Consider the following 17,737-nt stretch of genomic DNA (forward strand, 5'->3'; position numbering starts at 1 on the left):
AGTTATGTAAGCCCATCTAACATAGATTAAGTCCTTGTTCCATGATTTAATTGAGTAGAAACACCTCTGTTCTCTCCTGAGTTATGCTTCAATTCTGAAAACTCTTGTCCACATCTACTCCATTACTGTGATCAACCCTGCAGAAAACTCTCCATGTTCAGGTTGAAAAAACATGAGGCTTAAAAGCAAGATGGAATTCTGAAGGAAACCATGGGCCAGCAGCCACTGTGGCAAATAAATTCTCCTTGTATCATTTTCTGAATTTGTCCTCTTAAAATAATTGGAACCAATGGATAATAGTGTAGTGGCTTAGTTAGTCTTGAACACAGAGCTCTTGGATGACTTTAGGCCTTTCATTCAGTCTCAGTCCAATCTCCCTCACTATATTAGATGAAATTAGGGAAGGGAAGACGCCCTGTAAGCCCTTTGAACTCTCTGAGAAAGGGTGAAATCTAATGAATAATAATGAATGAATAAGCACTTCTTTGAAAGTGAATACCTAAAATCATGTACATTTGAAATGATGGGAAGGGGGTGTAAGAAAGTATTCAAAAGTGTACACATTATACTGCTATGCTTATTATTTGTGTGAATTGACATCATGTTCCCAGTCAACTGCAATTGTTTTGTGCCCATTCCGAATAATGAGATTAAAAAAGTGTGAAACTGAAGGCTAAACAAATATTAAATAATTGTACACCTTCATTTATTCTAGGAATGAAGGCAATGTCTTTCTACTTTTCAAAACTCTGTGATTTAGTGATTTCTATTTTACTGAAGTACTATATAAAACAGCTTCTGCCCTAGCTATTAATGCCTCAAACTACCCAAGCTATCTAAAAATATATGAAAAGCAAGCCAAATTAAAACCAACCAAAGAAATCATGAAAGCTGATGCTGTACTGTATAATCAGAAATAGTAATGCCAAATTGTTGTAAATCTTTAAACATTTTTTTAAATTAATTATGTGTAAAAACTCTAACCTCTGGATTTTTTGTTTTTATATCCAGAGGGATGATTCTAGGTTTCATATTCAGAGTAATTATCTTGGTATGACACCAGAAATCAAACCAATGAATTTTGATTATTTCTAAGACTTTTTGAAATTGATTGAATCTGTCAGAAAGAAAGTTGGCTATGGAAATAATTAAACAAAAGGTGGATTATTTATGTAGTGAGAAGAGAAGAAGCCAATAAAGTCACCAGAAGACAAACTTGACACTTTATAGTTTGCATTTGTATAACTGGGCAGTTATTGGGTGGACAGAAAATAATGCCCTGGAACTCTGCTGTAACACATCCCAGCATGCTTAGAGCCAGGTTAAATTTCTAATATGACTAGTGGAGGAGAAGCTTCAAACTGTGTTTAGAACAGACTTCCCAAACATCATGTCATTTAGCATGTGTTGGAGTAGAGTTACATCTGAACGGCTCTGGTGGAAGTTGCTATAAAGCAACATAGTTGGTGAAAGTGGGAGGAAAAAATCTCTGTTTCAGCATTTTGTTCCAGAATTGCCATCCAGAATGGCTTCATTCATTTGAATATTTATGCTCTTGATGGAAACTGGGAAGTGTAATCGTTTTATGGAAATGCTAGTCTGCAGGTGACTATCTAGTATAGAATAGAAGCATGCACTCTGGTTTCAAGGAAATTTCTAGGTGTGGATTTATTTGCTCCATATTAAAACTTACACTTTTATGATAATGAAGCTTACGTTTTTTATGTTTCTTGGTTTTGTGTTTCACATGTGCTAGGTTTCTCCTATGTAAGAATGAAAGGGATGTTAATGTTTTTCAAGGGAATGCAAAATAGCTTTACTGCCTTTATCTTCCTCATCCTTCAGGTACCATCAGAAAAAATCCTCCGAGCTGGAAAGGTATTACGGAATACTATCCTCTCCCGTGCTCCTCACATGATAAGAGACCGGAAGTACCACCTGAAGACCTACAGGTATCATGAGGGAAATATGATTTTTTTTTCTTGAGTATCATCTTGTGATTTTTAATAATAATTTTGGGTACTTTCAGGTTTTCAAATATTGGAATTATTGGCAATATTGTAGATCTCAAGCATGCTTTAGCCATTTGAATCCCATGGCTTACAGCACATTGAATTCTGGGCTGTTGAAGATTTAATGCTACAAACATCATTCAGGCATCTTGAGTCAAAAAAGACTGACTCTGAAGTGCCAAATCAAGTAGGCTATCTTTAAATTGGGCCTTTCTCTTCAAACTTAGCCTCAAACAACAGTCCTAATTACCAAGACAGGATGTCCAGCCAGAATTGCTAATGGCTGGAGATAATGGGAACTAATGTCTAACAATATGTGGAAGGGTACCAGTTCCCAGTTGTTATTGGGAGAGTCATTTTAACTTGATGGGCTTACTTTTGAACAGGGTGGATTTGATTTAAATCGAGTTGATTTAAATCACGATTTAAATCATGATTTAAATCACTAGTAAAAAGGCTTGATTTAAATCAAGTTGATTTAAATCATAATTTTTAAAGAGCAATTGTCATCTCTGCTACTCCTTTGACCCACTGTTGACTCACCGATAGTCCCAGTGTTGCAGAATATACAGCCTCATGCTACATAACTAAGCTCCATTTCATGCTGAATAAACTAAATTATTTATGTATCTTAAATAGAAAACTATCGTACGATAGATTTTTACCCCAAAAGTTTTTTATTAAAATAAATTCGATAAAAATAAAAAAAATCCGATTTAAATAAAAAAACTCCAATTTAAATCAAAAAAATCTGATTTTTTTAAATTTTTTTTAAAAAAATCATTGATTTTTATCCACTCTGCTTTTGAATAGACACAATGTAGAGTTGCATTGTCAGTCTTTTGTGCATATTTCCATATAGACTGCAATGTAAAACACATGCATTTTACATATTAAACATGCAACGGGCAATAATTTTACTGTCTGTTGGGTATTTGAGCAACTATGCATATGTAACATTATTCTTTTATGGATCCTGCTGGTGGCAGCAGTGCCTTGCTAAAAAGTTTATTTTTGGCAGAATAAGAATTAAACACAGATTTATATCCTTTCTTCTACTAAGACTAGTGACTTCTAGCTTCCTCAGAGCACTGAAAAACTGAATTAAATATTAGTTGGGTTCCTTTTTCTACTTTGGAGAGTAAATATATTTTAGGAGTTATTAATTGTCAGAGGTTTTTTTAAAAAAAAAATAGAATCAAGGTACACAATCTAGATTTTGTTTAATCAACCTTTCATTCAACATGTGAACTATCATCAGACTAGCAGACTGGAAATGACTGGTCATCAGGCATTATTTGTTGTATTCTCTATGCCTGCATTTTTTTTTTATAAGCTCATCAACATATCAGTCACATTCTCTCTCTAAAATGTTTTCCAAATTTAAAAATAAGTAACCATCACCTTTATTTGATAATTAATGGTTATATCAAAACTGCTGAACAAATTCAGTGTCTTTCTAAGAGATTACAGGTTATCTTTGATTTATGATCATTCATTTAGTGACTGTTTAAAGTTACGACAGCACTAAAAAGTAACAGAATAACAGAACAATAGAGCTGAAAGAGACCTTGGATCAGAGGTGGGTTTCAGCAGGTCCTGACCAGTTCTGGAGAACCGGTAGCGGAAATTTTGAGTAGTTCGGAGAACCTGTAAATACCACCTCTGACTGGCCCCACCCCCAACTATTCTCTGCCTCCCGAGTCCCAGCTGATCGGGAGGAAATGGGGATTTTGCAGTATCCTTCCCCTGCCATCCCCACCAAGCCACACCCACAGAACCAGTAGTAAAATTTTTTGAATCCCACCACTGCCTTGGATGTCTTCTAGACCATCTCTCTCTTCATGCAGGAAATCTTATATCATTTGAGACAAGTGATTGTCCAATCTCTTCTTAAAATCCTTCCATGTTGGATCACCTACAACTTCTAGGGGCAAGTCATTCCACTGATTAATTGTTGTAACTGTCGGGAAATGACTTATGACTGGTTCTCACCCTTACAACCCTCACATGATGTCCCTGCAATTATATTATCATGATTTTCAACCTTCCCAGGTTTGGCTTTCAACAAACAAAATCAGTGGAGGAAGCTAGATTTGCTTTAACAACCATGTGATTTGCTTAACAACCATGGCAAAAACAATCATAAAATTGGGCAAGGTCATGTGACGATTCACTTAACAGTTGCATTGCTTAGTAATGGAAATTCCAGTCCCAATGTGGTCAGAAGTCAAGGACTACCTGTAGTGAAGCTTACAGAAAGCATTTGGTCTTATTTTAATTCTTGGGTATGTTTTCATAAATTGAAGTACAGGCTTCGGTTGCCATGTCATTTCAGCAATGTCAACATATTCTTATTTTCTTTGTCTCTCTCACTGAAATGGTAGATTACGTGTGATGAGGCTATTGTCTGAGAAACAAGATGATTATATTTGCATTGTTAAATAAGCTTGCTTTCCCTATACATAGCAATGAATCACAATCCTTTTGAAACTGTGTCAGATTTGGTTTAAGTAAACAAAACCTCTAGTTTCCTGGGACAACGGATGTTTATAAATAGAAAAGTTGTTATTCCTTAGAAGTTATATTAACTAGATTTTTGTGTTACATTTTTCTGAAAGGAGCCTAGAATATTAATAAAATATTCTAATATATTTCTACCATATGTCATAGTTATCGTTTATGTTTTAAATCAAAACTTTACTGCCCAACCAAGGCCAGGTGAAGTTCCCCTCACCATAGTTTTTAATGCATCTCCTTGAACTTCTCAACAGCTATTAGAACCTTAATTAAGTTAAAATAAAAATAAATGCATTTTTTTTCTTGGATAAATCCAATCACCGGTATCCAGGGGATGTGGGTGGTAGTGGTCAAAAAAGGCAAAACAGTGGTTGTGGCAGCATGATCAAAGCTCCATCCTTTTTAAAATCTACACTGAAGTTGTATTCACAAAGGGTTGGGCTTCAATTACAGTGCTGTGACTTGCCACTTTATATCTTCACCCCTAGATGCCAGTGCATTCACTGTTTAGGCTTCCATCTTTGGCACATCATTCAAAAAAAATCAGCTGCAGCCCTTGCCCTGAAGGAATAACTGCTATTGTTTAAAATTATAAAAACTCATTCTGTTGATAGATACATTTCTGGCTTTTCTTCAACAGTCAGTGTTCACAGAAGGCTCCTAATCTAGACAGGTCTGTTTGGCCCAGGGCAGGAATGATGAGACAGTTGTTGATCTTAGATTGCTGCTACCTATCAGCACAGGGTCTGTTTGAGGCAGTGGTGAAATCTGAACCGGTTTGCCACCGGTTCGCTGGCCGTGCATGCACATTACGTGCCAAACGGTGGAAAAAGGAAGCTTGGGAAGGTAAGTACAACAGCAAGGGGAGGGATTAGCTATGCCACGTGATTTAGATTCACTAGAAAGCAGGATTTCCTACTTTCTAGGGATTTTAAATCGCGTGGCATAGCTGATCATTGGAAATACCTGTTCAGAGCAACCGGTAGCTTTTTTTTTACTATTGGTTCACCTGAACCGGTGCGAACCGATAGCATTTCACCCTGGTTTGGGGCCTTTCTAGTCCTCTTTCTTATCTGAGGAGAGCTTTTGAAGTCAGGCTATGACATTTTGGATTCCTGCAGCCAGGAATACACTGCGGCTTTCTGTTGGTTTGTTATTCACAGTGTGCACAATTATAACAGCCCATAATTTCTTTACAAGATCCTCATTGTCTGCCAATTTCAAAGGTTCTCAGCTAGGGTTAGCACATATCTAAACAGGCAAAGCAGGATAAAGACGATTGAAAAGGAGAACAAATGGAACAAAAATAGGATATAGTGATTGTTTATCATTTAGCTGGAAAGAGTTTCCAATCCAGTTGTTAAGCAAGAACTAACTGTATGTTTCTGAGTCTGGAACTCATAGAGATCATTGATCAATCATTGTTCCATCTGGTATTCTAACAACATAGAGAATGCCAGCCAATCACTGGTTATCTTTTTGGTTTCAAGCTATCCAGTCATTGAATATACTGTCTTAAATGTTTCTAGTGCTTCTTGTGCAAAGAATGAAGTTGATAACTTTGAAACCAAACAGTTTTAAGCCTAATCAGAGCCATTAGTTCACCTTTGTGCAGGTGTCTCTTGATCCCAAGGCTGTAATCAAATTACCCAAATTTCGATTCATTTGAAAAGATGGAAAGAGAAGGCCTAGAAGTTAAATCCAAGACTACAGACCTATTTTGAGGTACACATTGCTATGTCTAGCGTGAAACTAGATACTCTAAAGTAACAAACATCCTTTCACTATCCTTTCATAAAAATGAGAGGCAAATTAGTTTCTAGAATTTTCATATATCTATTGTCCATGTGTTTATCTGCCTGCATTTATGTATATTTGTGCGACAGTTTGAAAGACAGTCTCCTCCACAGACTGCTGTGGGTGGCTGCATGGAAGATTAATGTTTAAAATTTGTAACAACCAGATTCAGAAATCTCAACACATTTTGTTTATTATGGTGTGAAATCTGCACAGCAGAAGAAAACCCTGCCAGGGGGTATGGGTTGCAAGCTAAATGAAATGTGTTCAACAAACTCTGCAAAGGCAGCATTTCAGCAAAACTGAATCAAAACTTTTCCCAAATAAGAAATAAATCACAGTCTAATCCTATGAAACTGGGCTATGTGAAACCCTTCCTAGGTGCTAGGAAGAAGGAAGAACTCTGCTGGGAAAACAGAAATCTGTAAGTACAGAATGAACTCAATCAATACATGTAGTCTCTATTGACAACTATAATGGAGTCTGCGCATTACAATCATAAATTGTGATAGTTATAAAACAGGTTATCATGTGATTAACATTTATGCCTTTTTTGCAGCAGTTTTTAAGTAAAGCAAACCCATTGTTCGCTGTGATGTGATTTGCCAAAAACCAAAAGTAAACTTTTGGGGAAAATGTCATAAATTGCAATCATGTGACAAGGGGATGCTGCAAACAACCATAAATGTGGCTAGTTGCTGAGTGCCCCAAACGCAGTCACATGATTATGGGGGGGGGCAGCTATCAGACTTTTGGGTGGGTCTGTCATAACTTTTGAACATTCATTGAGTCAGGGACTACCTGTAGTAGGTTTCATCCATTTCTGAGTGGAGATAGTTGTCTGGCACTCTTGAGAAAAGGTCAGTCTATAAATCTATCAACAACAGCAGCAACAACAACAAAGGTAACTAAATATTTTGCGCCTGAAACTGCTGATATTGTTCCCATCTTTCAGACAATGCTGTGTAGGAACAGAACTGGTAGACTGGATAATGCAGCAGAGTTCCTGCGTTCATTTACGGACACAAGCTGTGGGCATGTGGCAAGTATTGCTGGAGGAAGGTGTTCTCAATCATGGTAAGAGGACCTTAGAATTGGGAAATCCAGAACATTGGCTCCTTAGTACAGTAATTCTAACAGGAGGCAATGGAAAATTATGATGCTTGAGAGATATAATTATTCCAGTGTCTAGCGATACAGTCTGTTCCTAGGAGAATCACTGTCAATAGAGGATAAGCTAAGCAAGCACGTTAAAGAGGGACCAATAGTCAGATCTAAGATGTTTCCTCCTCCAAATGGACTCTAAGTTGGAATATCTTTTTACTCCCTCTAGTAGGGCCTCCTCCTTTTCATTTGGTGGTTCCATCACGGAGCCACTTCTACATCAGATCATATTCTTAGAGAGCCTTCAGACACCCAAACTGGATTTTTAAAAAGCACTGAACAGTGCTAGATCCAGTCAGAGCTGAAGCAGCTTCTTGGATGAGAAGTGAAACATCTTCAAAGAAAAACAAGAAAGTCCAGTTGCTTCTTGAAAAAGCGCCTTTGGGTGAACAGTGCCAGATCGCAAAAATGGCTTCCTTTCTAAAACTTCCTGTGAAGAAGCCACACTCTTGCTTGTAAATCCTACTTGAAACATGAAAACTTTTTATAGAAATTTGGTTGGTGTGGATACTGAATTTAAAATTTGGATTAAGCTAAAAATTGATCTTTCATGCAAATAGCATGTCAGTAATCTAGTCATTCCTGAAAAATCTTGCAGTAGAAGAAAGATACTTAAAGCTCACATAGTGGAGATGTGGTGGAGTCAGATACGAGGAAGAGTCATAGATATTTCATGACTGACATCCAACACAAAGTAATGAGCATGTTGTCTGTTAATGTATTGAATCACCAGCATTGACATTCTCTTCTGGCGCAGGCGAGCCATTCTTGGCAGAGATCTATGAGAAGTCCAGCAGTCTTCTGGCAACTGGCTGGACTTCCATAAAGAGCCCTGCCTTGCCTGCTGAGAACTGCAGGTCTTGTATCATTTAATGGTGTGGAAGATAATAAAGCCTTCTACCATCAATCTTTTATACCCTATTGCTGCTTTCAGTGGACCAAGAGCAGTACTTCCAGGACAAATATTTATTTTATCGATTTTTGGACGATGAGCATGAAGATGCCCCTGTGATGCCAACTGAGGAAGAAAAGAAGGAATGTGACGAAGAGCTACAAGACACCATCCTCCTGCTTGCTCAGATTGGACCCGATGCTCATATGAGGATGATTCTTAGGAAGCCGTAAGATGGTTAATAGATTATTGTTTTTGGGACCCTGATTTAAATCTTTCACCTGTATGTATGCTTGGCAGGGCATGTGCAGTTTTGGTATTTAGCTATAAGAAGCAGTGCACAAAAACCTGATTGAAATGATAACTCAGATATGCTTTCTTTGATAGAAACTAAATCAGGTATTTTCATGGGCTTGGTTGCCAAGAACCTAGAATTACACTGTACCTTTTAACATGCCCTATAGTATGTGATGGAAATTTCTGCTGTACAAATATTCTCTGGGTGAAAATTTATTTTTTTGGCAGAAAGAGTCTAGTCTAATCTTCATTGAATACTAACTTTCCAGGTGCAAAAAGTTTTCCATCAAGTTAGCAGTGATTTTCATTCTGTGGAATAGTCCAGATACATATTTATTATCCCACTTATCATGATCCTATTATTAAAGTTCACAGGAAGTGTAGGATATTGGCTCTGGTTTGATTTGAAAAATATCCTCTGCTTGTAAATTACCACAGCTGCTGCCTTTGACTTGCAATTCTTCAAGAGGTTGCAAAATTCATATAATTACCAAGAAAGAAATAATGTATTTTTTTTATTTTTAAAAAATGCTGAAAAGATTACTTTGAGCATTTGATTGTATAATGGCACTGCTGCTTTAAAAGGTGCTTTCTATTGTTTTGAATTTGAAACTCACTTGCAAAATGTGTCACTTGTTTTGACAGGGAACTTTAAAAATTCTTTATTTATTACACTGCAACATTTTAACTGTCAAATGATGAAAGAATGTCTGTAGTGTTAAAAAAAATAGAATAAAACGGCAAGGAGAAAATTGGCAGACTCTGGTTGGCAGACTCTGGTGCCCCCCTCCTTTTTATTAAAAAACATACATTGCTCTAAATATAAAATTAGCGTTTAAAAAAAATGCTACAAACAAAGCTTTCTGATTCTAATGATGTATGTATTAATAAATACAAATCTGTTACATGCACTGAAAAACGGTTTGAAAAATGTGACTTCTATTTTAAAAATTAAGGTACGATTCAGAAGTGACAACCAAAATGGAGTTTTTTATTTTTTAATATGTATTTGATTTAGCTGTTTAGCAAAAATGTTGGTTCACTGGAACCTGTTAGACGTATAAATCAAAAATGGCATTTAATTTGAAAGTGTTATTGAAATAGGCAGTTGTTGCATGATGATGGCTTCTACCTCGCTTGCTACCCGTTTGATTTTCTAAGAGCCAAGCTAGAATGTCACTGTATCTGTAGTGGTTTGTTTGTTCTTAAATTATGAATAGTGATTCTGAGCAGTGGCATTTGTGCCAAAACACAGTATGCCAGAATAACAACACACGCATGGTGATGTCATCACACATATGTTACCATTTCATACTTACATCCCAACGCCTGATGCAAATACATAACTCATGGCCTTTGCATGATGATAACTTGACATCATGTCTTCACCTCCCCTTCCCATTGACACACACTTATGTGGGAGTTATGGATCTGATTCAGATTATTTGGGGGAGGGAGTGTCCATTGTATGGACGACAAGATGGCTACCTCAAGAGAACTGTGTGAAGGGACAGAGGACATGCAACAAGTAACTCCTGAATTTTAAAGAGCAGCCCTACTTTCTCCAAACATTATCATCTGTGATTCTCAAATAAATATATCTCTGGCAAGCAGAGTATGAAGGAAGGGACTTTTTAAATTCTGTGTCCAGGAAAAGCTGCCCAGCTCAGAGAACCATGTTCTGAAACACAACTTCACCATATTTGTAAGCTATGTCTGGTGAGAAGCCTGATTGTGTATGGGTGTGTTACATCCTTTGAGTCAACCCTGATTCCTAGTGACTACATACACAGGTCTGTGCTGTTTTCTTGGCAACATTTTTCAGAAATGGTTTGGCCATGGCCTTCTTCCTAAGATTGTCAGGGCAAGCAACCAGATCCAAATGTGTAGAGTTCAAGCTAACTACTTTAGTATACATTCTGCCTATAATACAGGAATTTCCCCAGGACTGCTAGCCTTTCCTTGGGAAAGATAGATAAGGTTCCAGGGAGCTTGGGGGACTGGGGGGGGGGGTGCAGTGTCAGTCCTGGATCTCTTGTAGCTGCACAACAATTCAAGGCTAATTCCCTACTTGATTCTTCCTTCCTGCCTGCCTGCCTGGCTGGACGTTGCCCAGCAAAAACTGAAATGAGTAGCCCAAAATTATTCAAATGGCTTCATGTCTAAGGGATTTTTCCTCCCAAGTACGGTATATCCCTGAATGTCACATCATCAAGTGAGATATGCTTCACATGTATATTGTGTATATATTGTGTATAATTAACTTTTTTTATGTTATAGAACATAACTTAGAATTTGTGGTTTGGAAGGCAAAGCAGTTTTCACAAATTTATTTTGTGACTACACAAAAGAAAGTGTTGCTTACTACCGGATTGAATTGGAATTTAATTTAGCAGATGAACATTTTTAGTCTCCTGCAACCTTTGCTTTCTTCCTAGTGACTTTATTATCATGGCTATGCAGTTTCCTGAAAGAGGCTTGTCCTGCCTTCCTCTCAGATTTTTTTTTTAATTTCTAGTTTAGCATACAGTCTTGGCATTCCTTGGAGATCTTTTCTGTCTTAGCAGGTTGCTGGACCTGGATGATCTTATTTGGATATGGACGTGAAGCAAGATTGGGTCTGGTTCATATTAGGCTGAAAGATCTCCAAGTTGTTTTCTAGATTTTTTTTTCTCTATAAAAGACATTCTTTTCCTATGTCCATAGGATGAATGCACTCCTGCATCTCTTTCAAAATTGGAAGATGTAAGACTATTATATGAGTGAAGACTGTCAGATTAGCTTAGAGAACTATAGTGATAGTGAGAAGTATTTTTTCTTGGCTAACTCAAGTCTGATAGATGCTCAGTCTGCTACTCTTGGCTCACAAAAATAATGCTTTACTTATTGTTAGGGTTGCTACCCAGTCAAATGACGTATTATTGATCAGTTCCATACACTGAAATAAATTAATGAATTTCAAATAAATTCAATTTAATTAAAAACAATTATTCACAATCCATGTTATAAAATGTCTATAGAAAAGGGGGGAAATGGCAGTAAAACAATTAACTTGTTATTTTATTGTATTCTGGAGCAGGGGTGGGTTCTACTTACCTTACTATCGGTTCGCATCATGCCCACGTGCGTGCTCTTCTGCTCATGCACAGATCACCTATGATGATGTCCGGCTCAGTGGGCGGAGCCTCCCACCAGTTTTACTACCAGTTCTTGCAAACCGGTTCGAACTGGGGGCAACTCACCACTTTTTGGAGGTTAAATGTACAAATAGATAAATACTAAGTGGAATCCATTTAGTTTTTCTGCAGCTGGAATTGCTTCCATGAACTCCTGGAATTTACTTTGAAAAGTTAGGAGACTCTCAGATCCAGTTAGAAGGATATGAAATTTCAGGGAAGAACAAAGGAGGGAAACCACATGTTCTATCTACGTTGTTTGTGCCTGTTTCTACTGTTCACCATATGACTCTGCATCTGTCCTAATAGTAAATGAAGCGTATACCTGCAGGAGGCAAGTATAGAAATCAGGTGTGCTGTGAAATTGCAGACTTTGCAAACCCTGAATTGCAGAAACCCTGAACACTTGCAGACTTTATGTATTTATTTATGAAATTCCTAGGCAGCCCAGCTCCAAAAGGACTCTGTGCAACTTCACAAAGTTAAAAGGAACAGTCATCTGAGGGAACAACATTCAACATACTTGGGCCCAATTAAAAGGGGTTAATCAGAAACATCCTGTCCCAAGGCCTAGGGAAAAACAAGGTTTTTTGAAATTGTTTGAAGCTGGGCATGTGGGGGGCCTACGGCACTTGGGGGGGTGGGGGGTAGGCTGTTCCAAAGGGATGGGGCAGTGACAGAGACCTCCTAGGTCTCTGTTAATTGACAAGGCCCACAGCAAGCCCCCCCCCCCGTTAGTACTACAGTAGATTGCGGAATATTGTCTGTGGTAGCACTTTGAGTTGAGATCATTTATATAATTTCTTGAACCAACAATATAAATGAAAATCAAACCATTTGTAATGTAACATAATGGGTGTGTATTTATCTTTTATAATAGACCTGGCCAGAGAACTGTGGATGATCTCGAAATTATTTATGAAGAACTTTTGCACATTAAAGCTTTATCTCATCTTTCAACAACAGTGAGTTTTTAAAATATTTTATTAACTTAAGATAGGCAGGCAGGCAGCCTAAGGCTGATTAGTGACTAGCTATTTATAAATATGGGCTGCATATAGTAACATCCCAATCTTTTCTCTGCCTTCTGCTTCTTTAAGATGGCCATAAAAGTGTAAACTCCATACAGATGAATAGAGATGAAGATTTGGAAAGGGTTATTGTTTATTATATCAAAATCTCTGGGGGGAAATGATAACCATTAGAGCTGCAGGCTTGCTCATTCTCTGGTCCAGTTCCAGGCTATTAAAGGCTCTTCTTTCGGATGGATTTAATTGTTAAGATTGCTACTTAGACTCAGCAGTTCTGCTTATAGAAAATATCTTTCAGGAGGGAACTTCCCTCCCTAAAGTATGATACATATGTTCATCTTGTTCTGCCCAATATTATTGGCCAATACATACAGATATTCCATGGCTGTTTTGGACAGGGAAGAGACACTTAATAAGCTCAATTATTCCACTGCTCTTTCTCACATGGGAGAGAAGACTGTGAGAACACAGGCGTTCATAATACTCATGTGAATGTGAATATATTTTGTGCCCTTATATTGTTCATTAATGCAAGTGATTATGTCTGCTGTTCAAATATATGATGGTACCAATGCATTGTCATAGTTTACTACCATCAAACAGTCAATCTGGGATGTTTTTTCAGACTCTTGTGCATTCGGTATAATTTTCTCTTTCAGTCCACAATAAATATAGTGAAGTTTCAGAGTCCTGGTAGCAGGTATACTCCAGTCTGATGTGCGGGAAACATTAGACAAGATGGCAGGAATGCAGAGAATGTAAAACATACAGCTTTCTTCAGGCAGAGTGAGAAAGTATAGCTCAAGGCTTGTCTTCTTAGGAGGCAGCATTGTAAAAGAACATGAATTATTTGAAATATAACTGGATATAGATTTTGTTCTCTCTCTCCCACCTACTCAAAGCTTGTCAATTTGTCAACTATGGTATGGCTGCCATAACCTCTAAACAATAAAGAACGATTGTCTAGCACATGGGTGTCAAACTCAAGGCCTAGGGGCCAGATCCAGGGTGCTTAGATCCTGCCCATGGGGCCACCCTGGAAACAGCGAAGGACTGGCCGGAGGTGCCTCTGCCAGCGAAAATAGAGCTTGTGAGGGTGGCCCTCCCAAGCTCCATTTTCACTGGCAGAGGATTGCAAGAGGCCATCGCAGCCAAAAGCGGAGCTTGGAAGCCATTTTCTTGGGCAGAGCACTCGGGTCACCACAGTCGCCCCCAAACGAGTGACATCAAGCTGGCCATGCCCACCCTGGCCACACCCCACCCCCACGAAGTCAAACACAACCTTAATGTGGCCTTCAATCGAGTTTGACACCCCTGGTCTAGCATGTGACTACAGTGGCACATATTATGGATTATATGAATGAATGTATTTCCTTGTCATACAATTCTAGCCTCGTCTGTGAGAGGAGCTTTATATCATGAATTCATGTCTTGAGCATTCTCTTGCTGATTTCAGGAGACATGAGATTTTTGCCTAACATCTTTTGAAATATTTTGGTGCTTCTTCTCTTTCTTTCTTTCTTTCTTTCTTTCTTTCTTTCTTTCTTTCTTTCTTTCTTTCTTTCTTTCTTTCTTTCTTTCTTTCCTCCCTTCCCACTCCCTTCCCCCTTTGAGTTTACAGATAGCCATGCAGTTCAAGGATATAAAAAATTTATATGTAATGCTTATGTGTATTTCTTCAAGGTAAAACGAGAACTAGCAGGTGTTCTGGTGTTTGAATCACATCCCAAAGCAGGGACAGTTTGTAAGTAAAGCTTTTTTTAATGGTAGTTTTAGGCTTATCTGCAATTGAGCAAATTGTATTTTCTGTGCAATTTGAAAAGCCCCAGAATGTAAATGCACAAAATGTACTGGGCTATTTTTATTAGGAGGAAATTGAAGAAACTGAAACTTGGATTTTAATCTGGGCAACGATTAGCTCTAAGGGGATTGGAGTGTAATATCTAATTTTCATAACTTTATGCATTTTATAATTCTACTTATTTGGCCGTAAGCTCCAATGATCTCTCAAATAAATTTGACAGATAATTGAGTGAAATAAATTTGTTATCGCAGACTATAGTTGTGGAATCCAGAGTCAGTTGAATTGATTATCATGTGAAATCAAATTTGATTAGTGTTAATGACAATGATGAAGTTGTCAGAATATAGCGAAAGGAATATACAGAAGGAATTCTTTGTGCTGTGCTTTGTGCCTAGTAGAACATTTTTGCCATCAAGGCAAAAATAAAAAAAACAAAACAAAACCATTTTGGCTAGAGAATGTCAATTAATCTGAAATGAAAATGAGACTGTTGACCATGTAATAAAATCCCATAGACAGATTACCATAGAAAGGCATGATCAAATATATTTTTATTTATTTTGTCATATTTAAGAACCGCCCATCTTCATCCCATATTACATTGGGAGGGATGAAAAAGCACAGGTTCATTGTAAAAAAAAACAATTAGTAGAAATGTAAAATTGCAGATAAAATCATTGAAAATGACAAAGCAAAACTTTAATGGGATCTGAAATTTGACTGCTCAATGACCACCAGACACACCATTGCAAAAAACGGTGTTTAGTTTATTGTTGTAGCCATTCCAAGAGATAGTAATATAAAAGGTGAGGAATTAGAAAAGATTGCAAAATACTGTGATTTTCAAGTAGAGATTGCAAAAACATGGAAAAGGTCAAAGGGTACCAATCATTCATTTGAGCCTTAAGTGCCATTGCACAAGGACTTAGAATTCAGATTGTCTAAATTTGGAACACATCGGTTCAGATACAAACAACGGCACTGCTGGGCACATCATGAATAATTAGACAATCAGATTTCCGCGCCCTTGGGTAGGGCTTGAATCATGAAGAAGAAAACAAGCCAAAATTAGTTCTGAAAACTGTTAATGGATAAGAATAATAATTCTTATAAAAACAAAAAAAGCTAATTGCTATAATGCTACAGTTATAATGTTGCTAAAGAAATACTGCTGGTTTTCTTGCAATAAGTTTTGCCATCTGTAAAAATATTAAAATGTGATTTTACTCATAGTCAAATAGATTTGTTTGCTTTCAGTCTCAGAACTTTGCAATCTCATTTTGCTACTTAGAAAGTTGAGCTTTAGATGGGATTTTAGTTCTATCGTAATTGTTAAAAGCAAAAACAGAAGCTTCCTTTCGTATACAGTACTTCATATACAAGTAACATTGGACTTTTGATTCTAAACGTTTAAATGAAATGGTTGTCTTTTGCAAGATAGTTGTGTTAAAAAGGCCAAAACCAGGCCAGTGCAGAAGGAGATCATTGCTTCAAGCCTGCTGATTCTGGATGTCATGGAGAGGCAAGAAAGTTGTCAGTTATTTGATTTAGTCCCATTGCATTTTTGCTAATGAGTGAAAAAAAGTAGCTGTAGATTTACTACCAATAGCAAAATAGCATGACTGGTCTTAGGCACCCTACATATTTCCTGGAGGAACAATGAAGTACAGATTGGCACTTTTGCTTCAGGTGCATCTTTCAGATGCATTATTGTATCACAATAATGTCAATAATCCAATAGGTTTTAATGTAGAATTTGCAAGATGTTGGACAATTAAAAGTTGCTTTGCTCTAACTACTTTTTCTTTCTTTCGCAGTATTTAATCAGGGAGAAGAGGGGACATCTTGGTATATTATTCTGAAGGGTTCAGTCAACGTAGTAATTTATGGAAAGGTATTGTCCTGTACAATTTCTTAATATTATTTTATTTCCTACATGTATGTATCCATGTGTTTTCCATAGGAGCTGTCTCCTTTCTGTTGTGGAAGCAATAGGCTAAGTCCATGGGTGGCACTGATGAAAAAACAATTTGGCTTGTACAAAACAAGTCACAGGGTTTTCACCAGTTCCTCCCCCAATGTCCTATATTGTTCTTGTGAATCCTGCAAGGCTATAGTGGATATGAGGAAGCCAGTGAAAATTGTGTTCTAAAATGAACTTCTAGTGTCACGTGCCTTCATTACCATTGGGTGCAACTATGGTGTCTTTATAGATCTTGATTCCAGGGGAAAAAAGGGGAGTTTCTAAATTTTATTGTAAATGGCCATTTAAACTATATATAAATAGAAGTAGATTAATATCTAATGTGGTATGAAAACAAAGCCTGGGTTTGCAGCTGCTCTCTCTTCCACAAAACCCGTGATTCTTCCATTTTTGCACAAGTAAGACCCTGCTCACCCAATCTCCCATATTCTGTCCCATAAATGGCCCCTGGATATAAACAGGAGAAACTTTACTTGAATTGGTGGAGCACGTGCACATATTTGGATCACCTTCTGGCATCCCCAGCTAAAATAATGAGAATCAGATTATGTAACCCCTTAGGAGTAAATGTAAATGTAAATAACTCCTTGGGAATCCATGCCAGCCAGAGGAAAGAGTACCAATTTGGGTCAGGGAAGGGCAAACAGGTATCTTTTAGATGTATTCAGCTTCAAATCTCATCCCATCTATATGGCCTATTATTTCATATGTGCAAAGGACATAATATTCTATTTCCATTTAGAAAAATAAAATATTTTGTAATCACATCATACAATTGCGCGTATTGCTTGTCAATTATAAACTATTCTGATTGCAAGTCTTTTTATTTTTATTTTTATTTTTTTTCATTTAAAAAACAAACTTTATTAAACATAAAAAGATAAAATATCATATCAAATACATACAAAATGCATTTATATACAGAACAATAAAATAGAAAAAACAATACAAAACCACACAAACAAAATAGATAGATAGATAGATAGATAGATAGATAGATAGATAGATAGATAGATAGTGCAAGTCTTTTTAAATGGGCCAGAAGAACTGAAAGTAAAAT

The 17,737-nt window shown here is 37.1% G+C and overlaps 1 protein-coding gene across 2 annotated transcripts in view; it reads left to right on the plus strand.

Moving 5' to 3' along the window:
- The window catches only part of RAPGEF4 (Rap guanine nucleotide exchange factor 4), a 172,735-nt gene that overhangs the window by 108,345 nt on the left and 46,653 nt on the right, over positions 1–17,737 (plus strand). For both annotated transcript variants that reach the window (XM_034427509.3, XM_034427517.3), the window contains 6 exons: positions 1,846–1,952; positions 7,285–7,406; positions 8,428–8,614; positions 12,739–12,823; positions 14,573–14,633; positions 16,511–16,587. In XM_034427509.3, coding sequence (XP_034283400.2) covers positions 1,846–1,952; positions 7,285–7,406; positions 8,428–8,614; positions 12,739–12,823; positions 14,573–14,633; positions 16,511–16,587 — 639 coding nt within the window. The remainder of the gene's footprint in view (positions 1–1,845; positions 1,953–7,284; positions 7,407–8,427; positions 8,615–12,738; positions 12,824–14,572; positions 14,634–16,510; positions 16,588–17,737) is intronic.

Source organism: Pantherophis guttatus, chromosome 1, assembly GCF_059756535.1.
Source record: "Pantherophis guttatus breed Tessera chromosome 1, ASM5975653v1, whole genome shotgun sequence".
Classification (NCBI taxonomy): Eukaryota; Metazoa; Chordata; class Lepidosauria; order Squamata; family Colubridae; genus Pantherophis; species Pantherophis guttatus.